This window comes from Alligator mississippiensis, chromosome 6, assembly GCF_030867095.1.
Source record: "Alligator mississippiensis isolate rAllMis1 chromosome 6, rAllMis1, whole genome shotgun sequence".
Classification (NCBI taxonomy): Eukaryota; Metazoa; Chordata; order Crocodylia; family Alligatoridae; genus Alligator; species Alligator mississippiensis.
In genome coordinates, this window is record NC_081829.1 from 67,367,481 (window position 1) to 67,379,918 (window position 12,438).

A 12,438-nucleotide genomic window follows, 5' to 3' on the forward strand; every position below is an offset into this window, starting at 1 on the left:
CACCATACAGTCATCTCACACTGGGCTTGCTTAGAGTCCCAGAAATCTTAATAGCACAGCTCTACCCTCAACTGGGCTCATCTGAGCCCCAAGCCTCACCCCTGCCTGTTATAAATCAGGGGTGTGCCTAGCCCCTGTGTAGGCCTGCAACTTGTGAGCCCCCTTTCTGGGCTGGGCTTTGCTCTCTCTAGGCCCAAGCCTTCTCTGTGGGACTTGGGACCCCACAGGGCCCCCCAGGAACCTCTTACCATCCCCACAGCCCTTACCACCAAGGTGTTGTGAGCAGCGGCTTAGCCAGGTTGGAATTCTCTCGACATGCGGGTAGGCTGGTGTTGTGAGCAGCAGCTACCTGGGAGCAATAAATTTTAAGCTGGAGATGTTATCACAGCAGCATCCCAACAGCAACTGCCAACTTTGCCTGCCAGGGCCTGCTCTTATGCCACGGCCCTACAGCTCAGCCCCAGTCAAAGATGTCTTGATTGCCTCTGCAGTCACCTGCAGGCTGCCACTCATTCTGCTGCAGCTCTCAAAGTGGCAGGCACCTGCTCCAGCCCTTAACATGCACTGCCACAGTTACCTTTAAGCATACATAGTGCATGGCCTACACCCTGAGATAGGCAATTAAACCTGATTTGGCTCTTTGTATTTATGATACTTTCTGTCTGAGCACTGAGAAATGAAACCAAACTGTGCCTCAATAATTTATACTAAAATGGGAATGAAAAATAGGTCTGGTTACCAAACATGTATTCATAAAAAACTGTCCAAAACTGGTGTAGTGCCCCAAAGCTGTATCTTTTTATTTGTTACTCTTGTTTTAAATCATAGGTGGCCAACCTACAGTGCATACCAGAAGTGGTAGAGCCAGCCTCTGTGTGTGGCACATGGTAGATAAAGGAGGGTACAGGCAGCACACTGGCAGATAGGGCAGGAAGCAGAAAGCAGGGCAACAGGTTGTGCAGGGAGCACAGGGCAAGAAGCAGATCAGGCATGGGGAAGGGATCAGAGTGGCACCCATCTGTAATATCATCAACATTTGGGAAATGTTTAAGTGTACCATAATTTAATTAAGTGTACCATTATTTAACATAGTCTTCAAGCTACACTCCTTCAATGGCTTCTATGAAGCATGCAACTGTATTGCTTTCCCAACACAATGAGCTTCAATCAGCGTCCAAGATCAGCTGTTGTCTCCTGTCCCGCACAGCTGATGCACCAAATGAGGATCTGGGCCACTGAGTTTGACAGAGAAGAACCTGTCATTACAGTCCTGAGTGCTGATCGGCCTCCAACAGCAGGCTGTGGCTGTTAGTGAGATGTGGAGAGGGAGGTTCCTCAGCTGTCTGTGAGCACTGATCCCCACGTTCCCTTAGTGGTTGCTGTTTTCACAAGGGGAGATTTGCCATCTTTTGGAGTATGCAGGCCACACCTTTCTGCCTCTGCGTCAGATATGCATTCCAGCCTATCAGCATCTGCTTCAGCCGCTTTACATATACATCTTCACAATTCCATGCACTACCACACTGGAAAGACAACCTAAGCCTTCTGATCTCCAAAGCCAGGCTGGTAGGCAGTCACCGACTTCGTCAGACCTTCTCAGACATGGAACAGCAGCACAGGATATTGTCTGAAAGAGCTGGGCTGGAATGTTATCCCTCAGAAATAGAGGCTCCAGGGAACTTTCATATGGGTGTTGGCAACATTTGGTCAACAGGTTTGGGGAGAAAGTCATGAGAACTGTATTTCATATAAAAACATATTTCAGTTACACAGAAAATTTAGGCACCGTGTAAATTAAAGCTGCTTCAGAGACTTGTTCAGCTAATAATATATACCAAATAGAATACCATTTTCCAGCAGTTTCTTAGAATGACACTGATTATTGTAGCAGTTATTTTCAAAGAGCTTGACAATTGCTGATAAATTTCAACCTTTTTTTAACTACTCCCCGATTAACACTGAAAAGCATATTTCATAGGCACTGTTTTAAAAATTGTTTCACCATAAATTCTATCATTCAGTTTTGCTTCTTGACTGTCATGTAAATTACCTCTGATTATGATCAATTACCTGAGTAGTTCATTTTGTTATCTGTGGAGCCAGCATTATTGAATTAGAAATCATCCGATAGACACTGTAAATGGACAGCTTTCCTTGGTTTTATTTGACTAATTTTATACTACTAAAATATGACAGAAAATCTGGTTGATAGATGACTTATTTCTTTTGTTTTATTGGGAAAAATGTTTTCAATGAAGATGCTTCCAATACGTGCAGCCACTAGTCATAGCAGTGTTGTCTATAGAAACTTGATGACACCTGTCATCTATTGCAGTAGCTGTTTGTGTCAATGGCCAACATTTCCACATCCTTTTGGTCTAATTCACCTGCTACAGAATAAGCCATTGTTCCATTTGTCCAAATTTGCTGCTTGGTATTAGCATCTTTGGCAAGTGACCTCAAGTGAGTTCTTTTGATTTTCTTTGTTAGTCTTGCAAAGCATAGCAGTATTGAACTGAATATCATAGAAAATCCACAGAGAAGGAATGATGCAGTGTAGCTGCCAGTTGTATCCACCAGCCATCCTATTGGAAAACAAACAATCTTTATTAAAGTACACCAGGAATTTGATAGTTTACAAACCCTTCTTCAACATCAGTACTGTAGTTTTTTCAATGTGATTCACTTATAAGCCTATATAGCTGCTACACTGGATATACATTTTCCCAGGTGCATACATCTACAGGAGACAAAGACTAATACAGACAACCCCTACTTAATGCTATTTCACTTAGTGCTATTTTGGTACAACGCTCAATTTAATTGATACCCGACAGCGCTCAGCGAGTTTTGTTATAATGCTCGTGGTCGCCATCTTGGGTCATTAAAAACAATTATGGTCCCCAGCTTGGGTCGTCAAATACTTTCGGTTTTGCTTAACGCTCGTTTCACTTAACACTTAGTTTTTCAGAAACAAATTAAGAACACTAAGCGAGGGTTGCCTGTACTTTACACCAGAGATAGTCAACCTGTGGCATGCATGCCACAAGTGTCACAGGAAGCCTCTGTGCTGAGAATGCAGCAGACTGTTAGAATATGTTTTAGAATATGTTATATCTATGCTACGGTTATGCTTATGCTAAGTTGCCATTTTAAACGTACTTCCATTTTGTAGAAAAAGAAGCAATAAGGGGTGGGGGTGTATGTGTGCTGTGGGTGATTGTAACAGGTATTAAACAGACGGCTATGAAATATTTGGAGTGAACAAAGATAACCATCAGAATGAAATGCAGGTGTGGTCCGAAAATGTGGAGATGATACGAATAAGAACTGAAAAACAGACTGGAATGTAAAAACAATATGTAACCAATAACAGAGTCCAAAAGATAAGCTCAAATGAACAATTGAGTGGTGATTGGTAAAGGAGTCTCCAGGCATCAATCGAAGTCTGCCCCATGAAGATAAAAGGGCAGTGAAGGCCAAGCCCAGATGGACACCTTAACCAGCAACACCAGCCTAGCCGCACTTTGAGAGAATTGATACCGGCGCCGCTCTTAACTGAACATCGCCTTGAAGAAGCCTGCAACTGGCCACCGCAGTGTAACTCCAAGTTCCATGGATAGGAGACTTAGCGAGAATGGTGTTAATGGAGTATATGGTGTGAATGAGTACGAGTTAATCTTATATAAACTGCTAAATTTGCCTCAGTTATCCATATGTTATACAATGAACCTTGGTTTGTCGAACCCGTGTGTTGGTCATTTTCCAACAAGACCAGGGAGGGGACAGGCAGCACAGCAGCAGATAGGGCAAGGAGTAGAAAACAGAGCAGCAGATTGGACAGGGAGCCACAGAACAGGAAGGAAGCACAAGACAAGAAGCAGGCAGCAGACTAGTTAATCCAGCAGGGGAAGGGATCAGACTGTCCCTCAGGGAGGGTGTGCAGCTAATTTGTAGCGTGCCTACCACTCTTTTCACAATGATTTCAGTATTTTTAGCTCAACTTGTTACGTGCTTTTCTGGCAAACCTATCATATATCCAACCATGGGACCCTAACTGAGGAAATATTAGGTTTCACTGAATCAATCCTAAAACCGCTTGTCACCCACAGAGCAAGTTTTGTACAAGACACTACAGACTTGCTACGGAAACTTAAAAACATAAACCACCTTCCCAGCAACACACTCCTAGCCACCATGGACGTTACCAGCCTATACACCAACATCCCACACCACGATGGCATCCAAGCCTGCCTTACATATCTACAGGAACAAGATTACAACTCAGAATACAGACCCAAAGATATTACTGACCTTATACACTTCATCCTCACACACAACAATTTCACTTTTAATAATCAACACTTCCTCCAGATGATGGGAACAGCTATGGGCACTAAAATGGCCCCACAGTATGCCAACCTTTTTATAAGCCACCTGGAAGAAGACTTCCTCAAGAACTGCACCATCAAACCCTTGCTATACTTAAGATACATCGATGACATCTTCATCATTTGGACTGAAAACCTACAATCTCTGATTGAGTTCCATCAGAAATTCAACAATCACCATCCCTCCATCCGACTTTCTTTAGAATACTCCAGCACCATCATCTCCTTTTTTGACACAATGATCAGTATCCAGAAGGGTAAAATACAGACCACAGTATACAGGAAACCCACAGACCAGCACACATCTGCACAGAACCAGCAATCACCCTAAACACACCAAAAAAGCTGTGATATACAGCCAAGCCCTCAGATACCACTGCATCTGTACTGAAGAGAACACCCGGGATTGCCACCTCACCAATCTTAAAAAGGCTTTCACCCAGCAAGGACACTCCTCCAGAGAGGTAGATCGCACGTTTGAAAGAGCCACCGGGATACCACGTGAAGAACTGCTGCAGTACAGAAGAAAATCCCCCACAAATCGCACACCGCTGGTTATGACATATCACCCCTCCCTTGAACCTGTACAGAAAATCCTCAAAAAATTGCAACCCACACTAGAAAGAGACCCTATTCTTAAAAAGATCTTCCCAGAGCCACCCATCCTAGCCTTCAAACAAGCACCGAACCTCGCCAACCTCATCACCAGAAGCAAACTTCCTCAAGCCCAGAACACACCAAAAGGATCCAGACCGTGCCATGACAAGAAATGCAAAACCTGCCAACACATCTCCACCCCCCCCACTATTACTACACCCCACAACAGAGCCATCAGCATCCCAGGATCTTACAGCTGCACCTCCAGAAATGTGATATACCTCATCCAATGCACCAAATGCCCTGATGGAAAATACGTAGGAGAGACCAAACAACAACTGCGCACCAGAATGAACGCACACCGGAAATCTATCAAAGACAGAAACACCCAATTACCTGTGAGGGCACATTTCTCACAGGAGGGCCACTCTCTCTCCAATCTCTCAGTCCTGATCCTCAAGGGAAACTTACACAACACTTCCCAGAGATGAGCCTATGAGCTCCATTTCATCAAACTCCTGGATACTAGAAATCATGGACTAAACATAGACATTGGATTTATTATACATTATAATCTGCCTGGCAACTGACTCCCCAGCCCAGCCCCTGGCTTCTTTACTTTTCATTCCATCCAGGAAGAGCACACGCTGCGGAAACTTCTTTAGCCTGATGAAGGGTTTTTGAACTCGAAAGCTTGCTCAATAACTATTCTGCAACTATTTGGGTTGGTCTAATAAAAGATATCAAATTCACCCAAGGAACCTTGTCTGCCTTTGTTCAGAAGATAAATTTATCACAATTCATCGCATTCAGGCCCCCGCTCTGGTGAGAAACACATGGGTGGAAGCCTGTTGCACCCCCATGAACCCAGGGACCCCCAGGATCCCCCAAGAGGACCCCAAGACTCCCTGTGGGTCCCGGCCTACCCAGAGGTATGCAGGGGCCCATGGTGGGAGGGACATAGCCCAGCTGCAGGACAGCTGAGTGGAGCCGAGGAGGGTCACACCCCCTGCCCTGGCTCTTACTTCACCCAGCCCCCCAGGGAACCATGTGACCGGAGCCTCTTGAACAGGACATGCAAACAGGTGAGCTTCTGGGCCCGGCACATGAGTTTAGCATGAGAGTTTGCGCAGGAGGGTGAATGGAAGGGCCCGAGGCCCTGCCAGTGAGCCCTGAGGAAGGTAGTCACAGGTAGCTGGATGGACTACTGTGGCACAGTGCGGATGGGCACACGCCACACCCCGAGGGTCCCCTCAGAGTCTGAGGCCTCCCCCTCTGGCACCTCAGAGGTCTCTACCCAGACGCAACCCATGGTTCCGGTCTCCAAACAGATGGAGCCTGTGGCTCTTGGCTGCGGGGGCTGCCTGGCATGTTTCCAGGCTCATGGGACTGGGAGCATGGCCACCTTCCCTTGTGAGGTTTGCTCCACTTTGGAGTCTCTGGGGCACCAGACAGTGGAGCTCCAGGCCACAGTTCAGAGACTGCATGCCATCAGGGATGGCGAGCAGGAGATAGACTCCTACTGCCAGGCCCTTCACCCCCTGGAGGTGGAGGGTAGACCAAGGTCAACTTCCAGGACAAGGAAGGACTCGAGGATCTCCCATAATGTCCAGCCAGGGGGTTGGACCAAGGTGGTCAATGGCCCCAAGACCCACTGCACCAGGGTCCCCTCCCCTATGGAGCTTTGCAATAGGTACGAACCTTTTGCAGCCCCAGTTGAGCCTGCAGCACTGCCAGCTCCTGCAGGCAATGCAGGTTCATCCACAGCTACTATCCTGCTCTCCCTAAGGCTACTCATAGAGTAGTCATCATGGGAGACTTCCTTCTGAGGGGGACTGAGGATGCGATCTGCTGCCCCAACCCCTTAGCCCAGGAGGTCTGCTGCTTCCCGGGAGCCTGTATCTGGGACATAGCCGAGAGGATTCCAAAACTCATCTGGCCCACTGACCACTACCCTATGCTCCTTAACCATGTTGGCACAAATAACACAGCTCAGAGCAATCCTAGCTGGGTCATGAGATGCTACAGGGCGTTGGGAGCAGGGCCTAAAGGGTTGGGGGCACAGGTGGTGTTTTCCTCAATCCTCAAGTTTTCAGGCTATGGGCTGAGGAGGGAGAGGAGGATCGAGGTAGTTAACCAAAGACTGCGGTGCTGGTGTCATTGTGAAAGCTTCGGCTTCCATGATCACAGATCCCACTTTGGTGAAAGAGGCAGTGGTCTGCTGGGAAGAGACAGCCTCCACCGCACTGCGCTGGGGAGGAGGTTCTTTTCAGCCAGACTGGCCAACCTGCTTGACCGGCCTTTAAACTAAGCTCACCAGGGGATGGGGGGACTACCGCCACAGCAAGCCCACTGGGCAACTTTTGTAAATCCAGCAGCCTAAGGCACTCAAGGGAACCAACCCCTACCCCAGCCCTGGAATGATGTGTAGGGAAGACAAGGGCCTCCAATGGAACACTTATGTGCCTGTACACTAATGCCTGGAGTTTAAGGAATAAACAGGAGGAACTAGTCCTCCTGCTAAACAAGAATGACTACGATCTCATAGAAATAACAGAGACCTGGTAGGACTCCACCTATGACTGGTCCACAGGTATAAATGGCTATATTTTGTACAGGAGAGATTGTATAGACAAAAGGGGTGGCGGGAGGGGGGTGGGGGTTAGCTCTCTATGCCAAGGAAAGCTACACACACCTGCAAGTCAACATTGGCACCCAGGGTGGACAACTGGAGACCCTCTGGGTTAAAATGGCACAGGGGACACAATGGTAGGAGTCTACTACAGACCTCCTAGCCAGGATCAAGAGCTCGGCCAGGAATTTGCCAAGGAACTGCATGCTCCCAGTGCATGGTTGTCATGGGATACTTCACCAACCCAGACATCTCATGGGAAGAGCACTCGGCCAAATCCGAATGGTTGCAAAGCTTCCTCATGTGCGTGGATGAGCTCTATCTAACTCAAGAAGTCTATGGACCAATGAGAGGCAAAGCGCTGCTCGACCTGGTACTGGCAATGGGGGATGACTTAATCAGTGACCTAACAATCGAAGGGAAGCTGGGAGACAGTGACCATGAGCTGATCACCTTCACCATCTGCCGTAAAGCTGGCAAGTCAGTCAGCAATGCAGAAGTCCTTGACTTCAGGAAAGCTGACTTTGACAAGCTCAGAAGGCTTGTTGGTGAGGCCCTAAGGGACCACAATCTGAAGGGGAGGGGAATTCAGGATGAGTGGTTGCTTCTTAAGGGAGAAATCCTGGAAGCACAAGCAATGTCTATCCCATCCTGGAGGAAAGGCAACAAAAGGGCACAGCAATCCCCTTGGCTCTGCAGGGAACTTGTGGACCTCCTGCATCTAAAAAGAAAGACCTATAAAGGATGGAAGACTGGAACCACCTCAAAGAAGGAGTATCCTGCACTGGTCGGACCTGTAGGGAGCAAACCAGGAAAGCCAAGGCCGCAACTGAACTCCAACTGGCTACATGTATCAAAGACAATAAAAAGTCCTTTTTTAGACATGTGGGGAGCCAGAGGGAAAGCAAGGGTAATATTGGACCCCTGCTCTACCATATGGGACAACTGACAACCAATGCCCAGGAAAAAAACAACTTGCTTAATGGGTATTTTGCGTCAATTTTTCACCAACCCCAGGGGACGGCCCTGCTCAATGTGGTATGGGACGGCCAGGGCGAGGGAGAAATGTTACCCTTAATCAATGTAAACCATGTGAAAGAACAGCTTGAGAAGCTGGACACCTTCAAGTCAGCTGACCCTGACAGTTTACACTCCAGGGTACTTAAGGCAAGCATCATAGTTGGCAAGCATCGTAGCTCAGCCACTGGCATGGATCTTCGAGAACTCGAGGCACTCAGGCAAAGTGCCCGAAGATTGGAAGAAGGCCAGTGTGGTGCCTATCTTCAAGAAAGGGTGGAAAGTAGATCTGGGGAACTACAGGCCCATCAGCCTGACCTCTATTCTGGGGAAGAACTTGGGAAAAAATTATCAAAGAGACCATTTTTGACAAATTGGCCGATGGCAACATCCTGAGGGATAGCCAGCATGGGTTTGTTGCAGGTAGGTCTTGCCTGACCAATCTCATCTCCTTCTATGACCAGGTGACATATCACCTGGACAAGGGAGGAGAGATTGACGTCATATATCTTGATTTAAAAAAAGGCTTTGATCTGGTATCCCATGATCATCTCATAGAAAAATTTACCAACTGCAGCCTTAGCTACATCACAGTCCAATGACTGGGGAACTGGCTCTGAGGTTGGACCCAGAGAGTAGTAGTCAATGGAAGTAAATCATTGTGGTGCGCCGTGACCAGTGGGGTCCCCCAAGGTTCTTCGGGGTAAAGTATCCACACCCGAGGACAGAATGGTGATCCAGACCAACCTTGACAGGCTCAGAAAATGGGCGGACAAAAACCTGATGGCATTCAACACTGAAAAATGCAAGGTACTCCACCTTGGGAAGAAAAACCCTCAGCACGCTTATAGGCTTGGCAGTGCTACACTGGTTAGCACCACAGCTGAAAGGGACTTGGGGGTCATCACTGACCAGAAGATAAATATGAGCCACCAATGCAATGTTATAGCTGGTAAAGCGAGTAAAACTCTGGCTTGCACCCATAGATGCTTCTCAAGCAAATCCCAGGATGTCATCCTCCCACTGTACTCGGCCTCGGTGAGGCCGCAGCTGGAGTACTGCATCCAATTTTGGGCTCCACAATTCAAGAAGGATGTGGAGAAGCTTGAGAGAGTCCAGAGGAGAGCCACATGCATAAGCAGAGGGCAGGAGAACAGGCCTTATGACGAGAGGCTGAGAGCTATGGGACTCTTCAGCCTGGAAAAGCACAAGCTCAGGGAGGACCGGGTGGCTGCCTATAAGTACATAAGGGGTATACATCAGAATCTGGGGGAACACATGTTCACCAGAGCACCCCAAAGGGTGACAAGGTCAAATGGTCACAAACTCCTCCAAAACTATTTCACTCTGGACATAAGGAAGAACTTCTTTACTGTCTGAGCCCCCAAGGCCTGGACCAGACTGCCGCCAGAGGTGGGGCAAGCACCTACTCTGGACTCCTTTAAGAGACATTTGGATGTTTATCTTGCTGGGATCCTTTGACCCCAGCTGACTTCCTGCCCCTTGGGCAGGGGGCTGGACTCAGTGATCTCCTGACGTCCCTTCCAGCCCTAATGTCTATGAAATCTACAAAACAAATGGACACTGTAGTTTTCCCTGAAAACAGAGATTAGTCTACTCCTGAAATGAGCAGGGCACTATTTCCCTAGTCACTACTTTTTATTTCAAGCTAGTTAGTTAAATAAAACAGTCAGGAGAGTCCAGCTATTAGTGAGGAGGGAAGTTTAAGAACTAGAATAGAATAGTGCAACCCCAACTAAAGCAATCAAATGGCAACCCCCTAGCTTAATCCCAAATACATTTCTGAAAAGGACAGGCAAAGCTCTCTGCTCCCTTAAAGCCTATTAAAGAACCTCTTTTGATTAAAACTTAAAGGGTTATTGAATTTCACAGCAGATGATCTTTTCCCCCCTTTTAATTCTAATGCTGTAGTACATGAAACAATAAAACAACAGTGCACAGCAGTTTCATTTATAACCTTGATTTTTCAGTTTGTTTTTATTGTTCAGAATTCAACCTATTAAAATAGGTTTTATATGGGACCAAAGGTGCATAGGCTAGGTGTTGGCTTTCTGATCAAGAGTGAATTTCATCTGAATTCAAGCACTGATTTGTTTGCTTTCCTTTCTCTTACCTGTTAATCAGAACTAAGGCTCTACATTTTATAGAGAATTAAAAAGGAAAACATAATCAAGTTCATGGAGACCTTTTTCCTCACCGACACAATGCACATCTCCAAGAGAGATTATTTTGATCACTCACAAGGGAAGGCAATACCAAATATGGAAAATGTTACAAACATACACAAACTGAAAAGCAAAGCTGCCCACAGGTTTCCTATGTTTTCTTTCGGCACTGTAACCCCATAACCAACATTCCTGGGGAAGGTTTGTGTTTTTAATGTAGGTCAGATGCTCCCTTCCGCTGGAAATATTTGCCAGTCTAACCAAAATATGGAAAAGAAGCACCCAAGATGAGCATGGCCTTTATGTGACATGGTGTGTCAGCAACATAGCTGTAAGCACTTTTCTGATATAATGCATATTGTCGTGGAGAGTCAAAGTCAAGGCCCATTGAAGTCTAGGATCCAATAGATTGACTTGGTGAAGGCAAAGCATGTGCTCTAGCCAACAGCACACAAGGAACAATGTGCCAACCATGGGCAACTGGTGCCACCTTGCGGGGGCACGTGCCCCCCCCCCCCAGTGACCAGTCAGTGACTGGCAGGGGACGGGTCCCCAACTGAGGGGAGGGGGCAGGATCCTCCCGTGGCCAATCTCATCAACCAGAAAGCGGCCACACTGTTCCTGGAAGTGGCTGCGGTGCTATGTTTGCACTCCCCAGCCAGTGCTTGCAGGGGGTGTACTGGCACTCCTACCTGCCCTCCCTGCCCATCCCCTAAGCAGGGAGCACAGCTGGTGAAGGGGTACTTCAGCACTCTCAGGGGGTGCACATGCACCCCCTACACATCGCCACTGGTGCCAACATTACCTCCAGCCGTAAGCAGATTCAGGATTTTGCAAAAGTGGGTGTAGGAGCAGCAACTAACTGCACCCTCTGTGGGTGAGAGTGGCTGCACCCTCTGCTTCCAGCCTCCCCCTCTCACCCCCCCAGGGTGGGCAGACCATACCATGGGAGCAGTGGTCAGGGACTTTTTAAAGTCCTTAATGCAGGTAAGTATTCCACCCCACCTTTCCCTCCTTGCTCAAGAGGCACATCCCCTCCCCCCACCCAATCCCCTTCTCTCTTATTCCCCACTCCACCACCTACTGCTGGCTAGGCTCCTTTCAGGACAGTGGCAGCAATAGTAGGTGGGTTCCCCTTCTCCCCCAACACCTGCTCCTGGGTCAGCACCCAAGAGGACCAGGTATGGAGAAGGAATCTCCCCGCCTGCTGCAACTGCTGTGTCACTGTTCCAGGCTGAGCCCACCCCTGTGCAACCCAGCTGGAGCAGGACATGAGCTCTCCTCATCCCAGGACAGTGGGAACAGCAGCAGGTAAAGGAAGGGAAGGAGGAATGGGACAGAAGGGGATGGGGAGGGAAGGGGACATGGCTCTGAGCATGGAAGGGAAAGAAGAGGGGCAATTCTTACCTTCTTCAGGGACTGAAAGATGTCTCTGCCTGTTATTCCTGCTGCATAGTCAGAAAAGGAGTTGTGGTTATGGCTGCTCCACTGCACCCCTCTGGATCTGCCCCTGCATCCAGCCAACACAGACTTTCCAGTCTGAAAGACCAGGTACTCACTCACAGCTGGGTTGACTGAGGGCAGTCTTTGGCATGAGTCCAGAATAAAATTCAGA

At 47.8% G+C, this 12,438-nt stretch overlaps 1 protein-coding gene across 5 annotated transcripts in view; it reads right to left on the reverse strand.

Annotated features, from left to right (window-relative positions):
• Window positions 1–776: 776 nt before the first annotated feature.
• SLC16A12 (solute carrier family 16 member 12) overlaps window positions 777–12,438 on the reverse strand; it is an 87,170-nt gene continuing 75,508 nt past the window's right edge. For all 5 annotated transcript variants that reach the window (XM_006272250.4, XM_059729952.1, XM_059729951.1 and 2 more), the window contains one exon: window positions 777–2,585. In XM_006272250.4, coding sequence (XP_006272312.1) covers window positions 2,323–2,585 — 263 coding nt within the window. In that variant the 3' untranslated portion in view covers window positions 777–2,322. The remainder of the gene's footprint in view (window positions 2,586–12,438) is intronic.